We start from the raw sequence: 13,575 nt of genomic DNA, 5'->3' as shown, positions 1-13,575 counted from the left end.
CGCTCCTCCGTCAGGTTGTACTAATCAAAATATTCCTCTAAAGAGTCTAATCAATCAATGAATAGGCATGGCCGCATGGGTCCTTATGTCCAGCAAAGTAAGGAACTTCTTACTTCACCTTCTTTCAGTTCTTTGCAGTAATGTCAATCCTAGACTCCTAGGAAGTGCATAATATGTAGGTGCAGAATCAATACGCTGCATTTTCATTGTCATGCGTTCAGTCAACTGGTTCAACATCTCAATCATTTGTGTATTAGAATCAATGGTCTGGTTTGGGGTACTAGGGTTACCCTTGGCCATGACTTTGATACTAAATTAATGGGTTCTAACTTAGCATAACCGCAGATTTTAGAATCCTCCAACAGGCAGAATCGCAGGACAGAAGAGGAACAATCTGAATAAGAGAAGTTCAATATCTCAAGATTAAGAAATCTGATGACACCCAATGTCTGGTCGACTGAGGGCCTTATATAGTAGTTTAAAATTCCGAAATATGACGGTAATCCAATGGCTGGATAGTCTGCTACAAGAATGGTTTAGAAATTGAAACTAGTGATTCCAGAAGATAACAAGCTTTGTTTTATGCATGCGTTGACCAATGAGGCCTTGCCTAGGCCACCGCCTTGGCACCTTGAAAACTATGTATTTGATATTTTCTTGGTTGCTTTGTGTTCATATGTTTGATTCTTGAATATTTAAAGCTTATTGAGACTAGAATGTTGTACGCTGGATGGATTCAGTTCTCTTTTTTTGAGTTGAATCGAGTTTTGGCTTTATACGTGTAGAATATTCTTTATTCACCTGAGTGGTGCATGCAATTCTTACCAGAATTACTTCTGTGATGATACGTTCTTTTCTTCTTGTAGCTAATCAGATTTTGTTTGAAGTTTGGTATGTCTTTGAAATGGTTTGAAGTTTTTGTTTTGTGCTGTAGGTTCCAGGGGGTACTATGCGGGACTCTTTTCTTGTAAGTGGTGTTGCTTTCAAGAAGACATTTTCTTATGCTGGTTTTGAGCAGCAGCCAAAGAAGTTTAAAAGTCCAAAGATTTTGTTATTGAATGTTGAGTTGGAATTGAAGTCTGAGAAAGAAAATGCAGAGATCAGGTGGGCATCTGGAAGTTGGGTCCCTTTTTCTTTTGGTGTGGGTGTGGGGGATCAAAGTTTGGCATTTAAACCTGAGGGAATTCTTCTACCTAATCCTAATTAGGATTAGGGGCCTATTTCTTTTGGTACTTTTCCTGTAGTCTTGGGGAGGGTGTTATATGCACTTTTTCTATGTATGTCTGTGACCTTTAAACTCTTGGGTCTTGCAAATAATTTCCTATAACAGTAAAATCTTTCAAATGTTATCTATTGGAAAGTCATGCTGATTGTTACTTGCCTATTGCAGGCTTTCAGATCCCTTACAGTATCAATCGATTGTAGATGCTGAATGGAATATAATCTATGACAAGTTGGATAAATGTGTACAGAGTGGTGCCAAAATTGTCCTCTCACGCTTGGCAATTGGTGATCTGGCAACACAGGTTTTTTTCTTCTCCTAATTTCTAACATGTAGCTCAGCCTTAGATTGAAATCCTACAATGTAGAATCTTCTATTTTTTGGATTTAAAATAAAAAACAGGAAATCAATAAGAACTTTATTTTTATTTAGTTGGCTTGTTTTTTTTTTCCTGGTCAAATGTTAACACTAGCACTGAGTTTTGCATGATATTTTTGATTCTGAATTTATTATGGAAAAATTTTATTTTGGCTAAAAGATTCTTTGCATGATCCAATTAGGAAGGGGTTCTGTGGTGGCCCATCGAGTTGTGCTATGTGGAAGAATGATGTGGCAATTCCACCATTGAATAGATAGTGCATGGTTTGATTGGACACGTTTCAAATTTTAGAGCCTAACTTAATTGTGTACTACCCCCATTTATTGGCATGCACCTTCTAGGTAGTCCATACATTAGTCTGCACCCTCTTTGAAGTCTTGGATTTGCAAAGCTTTATTTTTCCATGTTGCCACTTGCCAGTTCCATTTGGCTTGAAATTTGACATGTGAGTATGGTACCTTGGGGTCTTCCTGTCCTCAAAAGTCTGGCCCCATCTGAGCTGTCACGTGGTAGACATTTGGGCTCTATGGGTTTGTATTTTTGTATTGTTCTACCCTTCATGGTTTGTTGATCATTTATATCTGGAGAGTAATTAATGGAGTTAAAAAATCTCCAGTGTGAGTTGTCTTTCATGCTCAAAGAATAGTCCAGTATGACATCGTAACAATGGTAAAAAGATTGGTATTGTGCAAAAAAGCCAAAAACTCAATTATCAAAATCGTAAGTCCATCATCTGCTTGGTTTTTCTACAGTATTTTGCAGACCGAGATATATTCTGTGCTGGCCGTGTAACTGAGGAGGACCTGCAACGGGTTGCTGCAGCGACCGGTGGAACTGTACAGACATCTGTCAACAATATTATTGATGAGGTTCATGCTTAATTCTCTCTTATTTTTTAGATTATCATTGCCACACTGAATTCATCTCTCTTAAGCTTTTAAAAGGACAGTCTGGTACTGTATCTCTATTTTGAAGCCTTAGCAGTTTTACTTTCCTCCTTTTGTTAAACTTTTATTTCAACTGAAAAGTGAATTGGTTATTTAAAGGTTATGGGGTCATGTGAGCTCTTTGAGGAAAGACAAGTTGGAAATGAAAGATTCAATATCTTTAGTGGGTGCCCATTGGGTCAAACAACCACAATTGTTCTTCGAGGTGGAGCAGATCAGGTGTGTCATTGCTTAAAGGAGCATGGCAATTTTTTGATTGTAGCATTTATTTCTTGATTGTTAATCCTTCTGCTCATTTTCAGTTCATTGAAGAAGCTGAGAGGAGTCTACATGATGCTATTATGATAGTCAGAAGGGCTCTAAAGAACTCTACTGTTGTAGCTGGTGGTGGTGCTATAGATGTATCCTACTTATCCTACGGAAGCTTCATTCGTAACTTTTTCTGCACTCTTAAGGACTTGGTCATTTAATAAATTATTCTTGTGGCAGATGGAGATTAGTCGGTATTTGAGGCAACATGCACGGACAATAGCTGGGAAGTCACAACTTTTCATTAACTCCTATGCAAAAGCACTTGAGGTTGGTATTTTTGTGCGATAAGCTCTTTTTATATTCCTTGCTGCTTTTTCTGTGCTTTGTCTGTTTGTATTAATTTTACTTTTTGGGACATTGTGATTTGTGGAAAAGAAAATCTAACAACTATAGTTCTCACCTCTGGTTTACCAGAACCTCAGACTTGGAAAAATGTCAAATTTACAGATGACGCGGCACATATCTACTTCTTTTTAATGTTTATACATTTGGTCTGGAATTTTGGATGGATTTAGAATCTTTGTTTAGTTCAGAAGGGTTTCAGTGGCAATAGTGTCATTCGGTAGCTAGTCAGCAGACAGATCTTGACAGTTGTGAGTACAAATCCAACAAGTACCAACATAAAGCTGAGTTTAAAGCTTTGGATTGCAGATGTATAAGCTTATTCAAGAAAAAAAAAATATACCCCTTCATTTACAAGTAACCTTGGTCGTATGAATTCATTTCCTTTATGCTTGCTTGGGCTATAGGTATCTTTTGTGCATTAGAGAAAAATGCCAATTTTGCTTTATACAAACGGTTTATAATGCAGAACTAATCCTGAACCAGGGAATCTGGTAGGAGATTAGCTTGTGACAGGATTGCTGGAAAAGAACACAATTAGATTGGGGAAAACTAAATAAGTCACTCAAAACAAATTAGATAAGTCAGAAATTCTGGTCGATTAGTTTACTGGGCAGGAAAAGCAAACCAGTAAAGTTAGATTGAAATATTATGGTTAGATTCAAAGATATGGGGCAAACCTACTGGGAGTAGGAAAACACAAGAGCTGTAGAATTGATGGACTACGGTTTCTAAACAGGGTTCCGTTAAGAGTTTAAATAGATGATTGAAACTCAATAATCCTAGGCAGAAATCAGATTTGTAGAAGCCGAGTTAGAGTAGTATTTCAAAAAATCGATAAAACTGACTAAAAGCGGAAGCTGATTTTCTATAATCTACCCAATCGGTCAAGGAAGCTCAGCTCAGCGAACTCTTGAAATAGCTGAAGCTAACTTGAGTAGAGCTGAAGGAAAGAGACAAATAATTGAGGCAAATTTATACTTGATCAAGCAAATCGATGTCAAATTCTAGTATTATTTAATCAGGTATTATTAACTCAATAATTAGAACTAGAAATTGGTATATGAAGAGAGAACAAAATCAGAAGAAATTAGAGAAGAAAATAGAATTAGAGGGAAATAGACTCAAAATAAAACTCTTAAAAGTTATTAAATATCCTAATCTAACCCAAACACTCAGTAACTAATGTCGCGTACTAACTTTATCCCCATTTTATGGGCCCATAAGTTAGGTTCATTACAACGAACCCCAATAAAATAAAAGGCCCAACTTATAATATAACTATTCAAAGCTTGTTTTCAGCACATTAGACTGCCATCAGCACCTTGTGGGCCTCCCAAGGTTGTGTCTAGGCCTCTATATTGGAACCAATGCCTAATGCAACTCCATGAATTCCCCGGTAGTTGGAAAAGACTTGTTCTCAAGTCTTACAGTATGGAAGAATCGTCACCACTCAATTGACATCCACGATTAGTCGCCTTGATTTGACGATCCAATGCTTCCCTTGAATAACACGGACAAAATCAGTGACTTGGAACTTTTTTGTCGAAGAATTGTCGGGGGAGAAAGCTTTCGATCTCTGGGGGGATCTTGATTTGCTCCTTTTCAACAAATCCCTTTGTGGAAGACTCCTCAACTTCGATCACGTCTTCATTTAATTTATCATCAATTTCAATCGTATGCTCCTCTTGAAGATTTTCATCTTCAAGAGCTTTCTTTTTCAATTCATCTTCAGCTTGTCATTGTATAACTTCAAGTATAACTTCAACTTTTTGATTGGACTTTTGAGAGACCTTTCTATAATGGTCTGGAAATTCCATAAAAGTTGCCCTCATGTCTTGCATACCTTTTTAATTTGATTGAATACAATCCTTTAGTGAAAGTGGCAAGTTGTAGATATGTGGATCAATCTCCATGATTAAGACCGTGGCCTAAGTTTTGCTCTGATATCAAATAATGCAGAACTAATCCCGAACCAGAGAAATCCAGTGGGAGATTAGCATAGAACGCAATCAGACTAGAGAAAACAAGATAGGTCAGTCGAAACACATTAGACAAGTCAGAATTTTTTTGTTGATTAGTTAACTAGGCAGGGGAAACAAACTTGTAACATTAGATGGAAATCTAACGGTTAGATTCAAAGATATGGAGCAAACCTACTGATAGTACGAAAATTCTAGAGCTGTAGAATCAATGGACTGTTAGGGTTTCAAAACAGGATTCAGTTAAGAGTTTAAATAAAGATTAAAAAAAAGGGCGTATCCAGTGCACGAGGTTCCCGCCACTGCGGGGTCGGGGTCTGGGTCTGGGTCATATGTACGCAGCCTTACCTATGCTTTCGCAGAGAGGCTGTTTCCAAACTTGAACCCGTAACCACTTGGTCACAATAGAGCAATCTTTACCATTGAAACCAGAAAATCGCAGGCAGAAATCAGATTTGAAGAAGTTGAGTTGAAGTAGGATTTCAGAAATCGATGAGAAAACTGATTGAAACCAGAATCTGATTTTAATGCTTAATTAAGCAAATAGATGGCAAATTCTGGTAGTGCTTAATCAGGATTAACGCAATAACCAGAAATAGAAAATGATATATGAGGAGAAAAGAGAAGTAGAAGAAATCGGGGAAGAAAGTAGAAGAATTAGAGAGAAATATCAGAATTAGAAAATAGGAAAAAAGAAGAATGAGGATAAGATTACACCTGTTAAAAGCAGAAGTTCGGAAGAAGAAAAAGGAAGATTTCAGATATCAATCCCATATTCACTGGTTAACAACATCAAAACTCTTAAGAAGACAAAATTCTTTAATCAAAACATGTCCAATTGAGAGGACTCCTAATTACTCTCTTATACTAACTTGACTTGATAGATTCAAAATAAAACTCTTACAATCTATTAAGTATCCTTATCTATCCCAAACACTTAACTTAGGTCTTAGCTATTAATACCATGTACTAACCTCACCCCCACTTTATGGGCTTATTAATTAGGTCCATTACAATGAAACCCAAGAAAGTAAAATCCCCAACCTATGACATAACTACCTAAAGCTTATTTTTCAGTCCATTGGACTGGCATCAGCAGCTTGTGGCCTCCTAAGCTTGTGTCTAGGCCTCCATACGGGATCAATGTCTAATGCAACTGCACCGGTTTAAACAAGCTTGTTCCATATTCAGCCTCAGTTCTGACACGTGGCTTGATGACATGGTAATTCCAGCCATTTGTTAGACAATGGAAGATCTAGATAGGCCATGTGTGAAATTCCATACTCAAATTCAACCATATGCCATCCCATGTATGTGCATGCATGCCTACAGTACTGCTACCGCTACTGCGCATTCTCCCTTAGTTTTCAAAGCTTTATTTTGCTACATGGCAAACTCCAAAGTGGCTAAAACTTGACATGTGAGTAGGGAACCTAGAGGTCTACCTGTCCTCAAAATTTAGATAGACTTGAAAATCTTAGGTTTGCTCAACAATTGCATGATCTTAAATGCTGAGTGATACTCTTTTTATTTTGCTTCATTTTTGTATTCTTTTGAGGAGGGGCTACGACAGGTACATGTGAAGAAATGATCAAAAGGGCTGTATTTGCCAGAGAATTGGGAGTTCCTATCGTTATGCACGACTACTTGACGGGGGGATTCACTGCAAATACGACCTTGGCTCATTATTGTCGAGATAATGGCCTACTTCTTCACTTGGCCACAGAAGAAGGAGGCGAGAGACTGGGCCAACTTACTACTTACTGCCATGGTTGAAGCTTTAGGCTCCATAGATGGAACTATGTATTAGGTATTAGGGAGGGGAGGACACCACTCAGCACCTAAGGTGGGGTTCAATGCCTAACAAAAACGGCCAAAAGCAGGCGAACGAAAGAGATGTGTGGCTGAGGGGAGGAGAGAAAGAACGCATGCATGGAGATTCTTTCTGTCGGAGGTTCGAGAATCATAGGGGGGAGTTTTAGCCGTGAAATATGACCTAGAGGGGGGTGAATAAGTTATTACTAGTGGATTTTGTCTCTTTTTCGATTTACTTATGATTTACAATGTATGATGTGTAATATTGTTGAAACAATTTACAAGAGTAAATAAACAATTACACAATTAGAAGAAAGACAGATTTATAGTAGTTCGACTTAGCAAGTCTACATCCACTCCTCTCAACACTTGAGAGAATTCCACTAGTATTTTCCTTTCAATATAATAGATGGGGAAATATCACCTTTACAAATCTTTTTCAAGGATAAGAGGATTCCGTACAATCGTTTAAGGATAAGGAAATCCAATCTTTTAAGGATAAAAGGATCCTGGTAATAGTTTAAATACGATCTAGACAATGCAATCTCTTTAGGATGAGAGGATCATTGAAAGTGTTCTCCTGATGATATCCTAGAATCTCCTCTCAAGGGACATATGATGTATCCTCATCATCATTATTGTTTGCATCAAGAGTGTCTTCAGTCAAGATAGGATCCTCTAATTACTGTTAGTTTGAAGGTGTTGTAGAAGTTGGCTCCTGAACTTGTATGCCCATTCTTCGCAGAGTGGATGCATCAATATCAAGAGGTGGTTGGTCCGGTTCTTGTCCTTCGAAACTTACATTGAAGTGGCAAAGGATTTTGCACATCATCCTTCCATAGGGAAGTTTTCCCTTATAATTCTTGGCAGCGCACATCTCCATAGTACACATAAGTATGAATGAGAGATTTACACGATTTCCAGTTACAAGGCACCAAGCAAAGAATGCTTGAAATGGAGTTACTGCATCCCGATGTCCACCTCGGGGGAGGATATTGTATTGGACAATGAGACATAAAATTCCAGGAATGTCATGAAGCTTTTTCATGGTGACATTTTTGGTGATACCAAGAAAATTTGGCATAATCTTGTCATAGACAAGTTGCTCATTCATGAAGTTTCTGTGAGCTGCCTTTGGAGGTAGGAATTTGAGATCTCCTACAGATGAGATGTTCAATATATCTTCCAATTGTGTCATAGTAAGGGAAATAGGCACTCCTATGACCAGGGAAGTCAAGATGAGGTCATAACCCATACCTTCCATTTTAACATCGCAATAAATGTATTGCACCATCCTAGGATAACATTTTCTTTCAAAGTAGGTGACCCATGCCATTGAAGATATCTAATTTGTAATTGATTAGGGAGTTGAAATTTACCGTTCGCTCCTGCTCAACCTTCTTCTTTTTGTATACTTGCCAGAAGATGGAGGCTTCTCTTGAGATGAAAAGATCTCCATTGTAACTTTCGGATCCTTTGTGAGCAATGTCATTTCTTTTCTTTGACGATTCTCCTTTGGGCGCCATTTGAGAAGTTAGGGTTTTGGGTTGAGGAAAATTTCAGAAATTTGTTGTGGAAATCGGGTTGAAAGAGTGAGAGATATGGTGTTGAGTGAGCATTTGATCAATCAAAAAGGTGATTTTGAAGGTTTCATCCAAAAGGTGCAAGAGACGGTTGAGAGAGAAGAAACTCAATGGGTGGATTTTGGAGGGAATGCTAAATGACTTTTTGGTTGCCCCTTTTAAAACATAGATTTTCCCGTGTCTGTCGACCGATAAGACTCTCTAGTCGACTGTCAGGTTAAAAATAATAAGATTAATAACAGCTAATTTTTAATTCTGACTTAGTCATACAGCTTAGGCCTTTGTGCAAGCTATTTTAAGGAGTTTTAGGTTTAATCAAATGGGTTAAAATACCCATTCTCTCCTTGGGGTGCAAAACCTTTCTTCACTCAATGGTTTTGTGAAAATGTCCGCCAATTGTTTATCAGTTTCAATATATTCAAGGACATTCACCTCTTTGAGTGTTTTCTCTTAGGAAGTGATGCCTAATGTCAATGTGCTATGCCCTGGAGTGTAGAATGGGATTTTTGCTGAGATTGATTGCGCTAGTATTGTCACAATAAATAGGTGAACACTCAAATTTTATCCCGTAGTCCATGAGAGTTTGTCTCATCCAAAGGACTTGGGCACGACATCTACCGGCAGCTATATGTTCGGCTTCAGTAGTGATAGCAACAGAAGTTTGTTTCTTGCTAAACCAAGAAACAAGACATGATCCAAGGATGTGACAAATACCACTTATACTCTTTCAATCCATATGACATCCGGCAAAGTCGGCGTCAGAGAAGCTAATTAGATTAAAGTCTTGATTCATAGGATACCAAAGTCCCACATTTGTAGTACCTTTAAGATATTTAAAATTCGTTTCACAGCACTAAAAAGTGATTTCATTGGATTAGCTTGAAATCTAACACAAGCACAAACATAAGGATGAAACATATGCACCAACTGGTTGATGGTGATTCCAAGAGCCTGATTATTGGGATAATACCCAACATCCACTAGGTTCAATATCACACCCCCAACAGAAACATGTGACTCAGGACTAGCAGACCAAACATCACATATAGCCCCCAATCTAGGGTTTAGAATAATCCCTAATTCAGATCAGTTAAAGCAAGATGAAGATCTAATAGTCGGACCTCAAGTTATCAGCAAAGTAATGAAAATAGAAATTAATTTTCAGAATTAGAAACAACACTATATATCAACATCTGCATGGCAGAATAACATGAAAACATTAGTATGATCATCACTCCGTGGTTAGTTCATCTTGTGTAGAAACCAACACAATCCAATGGCCAGATATTTCAGATCAACAGTTCACAAAATTAGTAGCTGAGGTTCAGTTTGAGAAACTAACAGTAACCATCAATCCGCAGGATAGAAAGCCTCCACATCCGAGTCGACTTCATCTTTTAGAGCATTGAAGAATCAGTCTTCCAGATTAAGAACCAGATCTGAAGGTCAGATGACACAGTAAAAAATATCCCTAATCAGAGAAGAAATAACCAGAAACAGAGATTCGGCATGTCTGGTTTAACTACTGAAATCGGCGATTCTTCAAAAACTATTAAATCTCACCATCAACAGAGGAATACTTAATGAGTCCCAACAGAACAGCAAGGTAACAACAATAAAGATATTGGAATAAAGATTGGAAGAGCTTACTGAATACCGTAAGCAAGAAGGAAACAAAAAGATGGAAGAAAAAAGTGATACAAGTTGGATTTCCCACCCAAGCTTCAACTAGCTTCCCACCAGCCTGGTCACTGTCTCTCACAGCACTGCTCCACATAGACAATGCAGCCATAGCAACACAAATTGGATTGTCAAAGTCGTGGGCTTCTATTCTGCCCTCTTCTTCTTGTTAACAAGTTAATCTCTATTACAAGAATGGAAGTCTCCAAAATAGAAACTAATATGTGGTATTATAACAGGAAGGCATAAGAAAGGCCCTTAATTGGCCCTGACCTGGCCCATTAATTGGGCCTAAAATATAAGCCACAAGTGGGCTTTATGGTACTGGACTTGATGGGGCTTTATGGCTGGCTCTATGGGGCTTAAGGGCTAGCTGTCTCAATAGGGTTAAGGGCTGGCTGCTGCTGGATGTTTCTTCTTCTTTAGAATGTACTGCTAATCTTGGAACTACATCATTGATTGTGGTGATTCCAATCAGATCCTACTATGGTGATTCTGTAGGTTGGATATGGTGGTGATTCCCGCAGGCCAAGTGGCGAAGCCTTGGTTATATCCTCTCTTCTTTCATATGTAAAAAAATAAAAGAGTTGAAAAATTTTCCGTCATTGATTTATGTGTCCCATATTACGATACTGTTGCGATTGATCTATTGTTGGCTTTATTGGGTCGAGATTGATTCTGCATTAGGTACAGTAGTCCAACAGACTTTGGATTTTTTTATTCACGTTGTGTTGTTTTGGACGGAGTGGGTGAGCCTTGGTGCAACGGTTGAGTTGCACTATTGCACCATTAGGTTGCGATTTCGAAACATGGAAACATGCTCTCCGTGAAGCGGGGGTAAGGCTGCATACATTTGCCCTTCCCAGACCCTGCAGTGGCGGGAGCCTCGTGCACTGGGACGCTCTTTTTTGTGTTGTTTTGGATGGTGGGAAAAGTTCTCAAGAATAATACAGGTCTGAAGGCCTGATGGAGTGATCCAACCAAGTCAAGTGTCGGACTCTATTATGTCTACAAACTGGAACACTATTGAGTGGTGCCACCTTCCAACTTCTGTTTTTGTTCTGTTTATGAGCGGCATTAATGTTTGGGGCCATGAATTATTCTCTTAGGTTAAATGATGCGTTCTATACTATTATAACCAAGACTGTCCCCAATTATTTTCTTTACTGCTGTGGGCTATATGCTTCTTTCTGCTTTATGGTTGTCTCTTCATTGTTCTCATCCAAAGAAGATCAACATTTATGATTTAGTTCGAACAGACTGGCTTGTCCAGCCCGTGGTTTCTATGTATTGGATGGGCTGTTCATGAATATGGTTCTTTTTTTAATCCTCCTGTTGCAGGTCATTCCTCGGCAACTCTGTGATAATGCTGGATTTGATGCAACCGATGTATTGAATAAACTCAGACAGAAACATGCTCTTCCTTCTGGTTAGTTTTCAAGTTCTTATTCCTATTTATGCTGGCACCTCTAGCTTCACCTAGATTGATCTGATGATTGTGACCACCTAATCCATAAGATTCTTTCTGCCCGGAGCCAAGAATTCCTTCTCAGCATTCAATTGGTTGGATAGTTATGAGGATTAATTTGGTTTTGGGAGGTGTTTTTAGGACCATTTTTTATTAGTAAGCTTCTTTTGAATGATGCTTACGAGGATAATCACAGGTGAAGGTGCACTTTATGGAGTAGACATCAACACTGGCGGAATTGCAGATTCATTTGCTAACTTTGTATGGGAGCCTGCAGTTGTGAAGGTATTCCCTTGTACTTGCATTCTCCCCACTTCCACCATTTTTGTGCCATTTCCAAACATGACGTGGTGGTTTAATCATCTATTGCAGATAAATGCTATAAATGCTGCAACCGAGGCAGCTTGCCTTATTTTAAGTGTGGATGAGACGGTGAAAAATCCCAAGGTATTGTGAACTTTTATGTAAAGTGATACTGGAAACAGCATTCTTAAGCTGAAGATTTGGCACTTCTATTTGGTTTCAGGATATTTCAAAAAAAATTTTGTATTTTTTACTCATAAGAAAAGGAACAGGGTTCCATCAGAAGCTGCTTTTGGGCCAGGTGGCAGTGTCTGACGGGTCCAAATCTAGTGGTTATAGTGTCCACATGGTTGTCTAATCATGGGTTTATGTTGAGATCAATTGGATTTCTTTCATTTTAATGCTTTAAAAAAACCAGTTTTTGCTTAGTACTGGGTGTACTACAGGAACTGTTTGAAAAAACAAGTGAAAGGCCGTGTACATTTGTTGTCATATGGTTGAGTTAGGCTCTCAAATTTAACATGTGGCCTATCCATGTTGTTATTCACTATTTCCGTGTACATTTGTGGTTATATGGTTGAGATAGGCTCTCAAATTTAACATGTGGCCTATCCATGTCATTCACTATTTATACAATGGGTAGAATAACTGAATAAAATAGTTCTCTGCCTCAGTTGGCTACATTTTCCACAAATAGTTTACTGCAATGAGTGCAATCAAGAATCAAGATATCCTTAAAAGAACCAAGGTTGCTGTAATATTTATGCTTGATTTCTTGCAATTCATCTGTTGTGCACATGTAGATGTTCTTAAGATTTTTTCATAAAAAATGTTCTATGATTTACTGTATGGGGTTTTTTTTTTTAACCAATGCAGTCGGAGAGTGCCCAAGGTGATGCTGCTGCAAGTGCGATGGGTGGACGAGGGCGTGGTGGGGCTGCTTTCCGTGGTCGTGGGCGGGGCATGAGGAGGCGATAGATTTTCTTGGGTTGGAAACTGTGTACTAAGATTTTGGTGTTATTTGGAAGGTTATATTTTCCAGGAGGTTATGTTCTGTTTTGGATTGTGTTTTAGGTTGTATTCCCATTTGATTGTAATTCTATTTGTAATCCTTGTCAAATGGTGAGCGTTGGGTAAGAATATGTTGAATGTTTGAAGCATATTTTATTACAATTGGTGGTATTCTTACTTTAAGAAGGAATGGTGCCTGCAAAAGTCGAGATGGGAATGTAATCTAGTGTTTTTCGTAATGGTAAGATGCTGCATATTCGTGGACAGTTTTTTTAGTTCAGCACTTCTGGAGAGAGAATCCCTATGGCATGCCCTGTTTTTTATTCAGAATGAATAGGTTCTCGAAGCCACTGAGGCAGGGTATGCCAGCACCCCTCTCTCTCTCTCTCTCTCTCTCTCTCTCTCTGGAAATGAAATGATCTCGTCTCCCGTCAATGTATGATATTATTTTGACACACTTTATTAGTGTGTTCTCTTATACCACTTGTTTGGAGAATCTTGTATCTTATTTTTTTTCCTAGAATGGAGGGG

General features: G+C 38.4%; 1 protein-coding gene across 1 annotated transcript; it reads left to right on the top strand.

The window, feature by feature from the left end:
* Positions 1-916: 916 nt before the first annotated feature.
* Positions 917-13,206, top strand: LOC122661974 (T-complex protein 1 subunit eta-like). The gene is made up of 10 exons (XM_043857499.1): positions 917-1,104; positions 1,391-1,526; positions 2,354-2,470; positions 2,648-2,767; positions 2,851-2,949; positions 3,038-3,127; positions 11,604-11,691; positions 11,927-12,015; positions 12,103-12,177; positions 12,910-13,206. Exons 1-10 carry the CDS (start codon positions 950-952, stop codon positions 13,009-13,011), a joined length of 1,071 nt encoding a protein of 356 aa, XP_043713434.1. The 5' UTR covers positions 917-949; the 3' UTR covers positions 13,012-13,206.
* Positions 13,207-13,575: the final 369 nt, after the last annotated feature.

Source organism: Telopea speciosissima, chromosome 5, assembly GCF_018873765.1.
Source record: "Telopea speciosissima isolate NSW1024214 ecotype Mountain lineage chromosome 5, Tspe_v1, whole genome shotgun sequence".
NCBI lineage: Eukaryota > Viridiplantae > Streptophyta > Magnoliopsida > Proteales > Proteaceae > Telopea > Telopea speciosissima.
Note: the sequence above shows the minus strand (reverse complement) of the source record. Positions and strands in the feature narration are given on the sequence as shown.

Excerpts from the sequence above, each read along its gene's own strand:
- LOC122661974 (XM_043857499.1), top strand. The coding sequence starts at position 950 with ATGCGGGACTCTTTTCTTGTAAGTGGTGTTGCTTTCAAGAAGACATTT. Across the intron at positions 1,105-1,390 it reads AAAGAAAATGCAGAGATCAG|GCTTTCAGATCCCTTACAGT; the intron begins GTGGGCATCTGG and ends TGCCTATTGCAG. Across the intron at positions 12,178-12,909 it reads AGACGGTGAAAAATCCCAAG|TCGGAGAGTGCCCAAGGTGA; the intron begins GTATTGTGAACT and ends TAACCAATGCAG.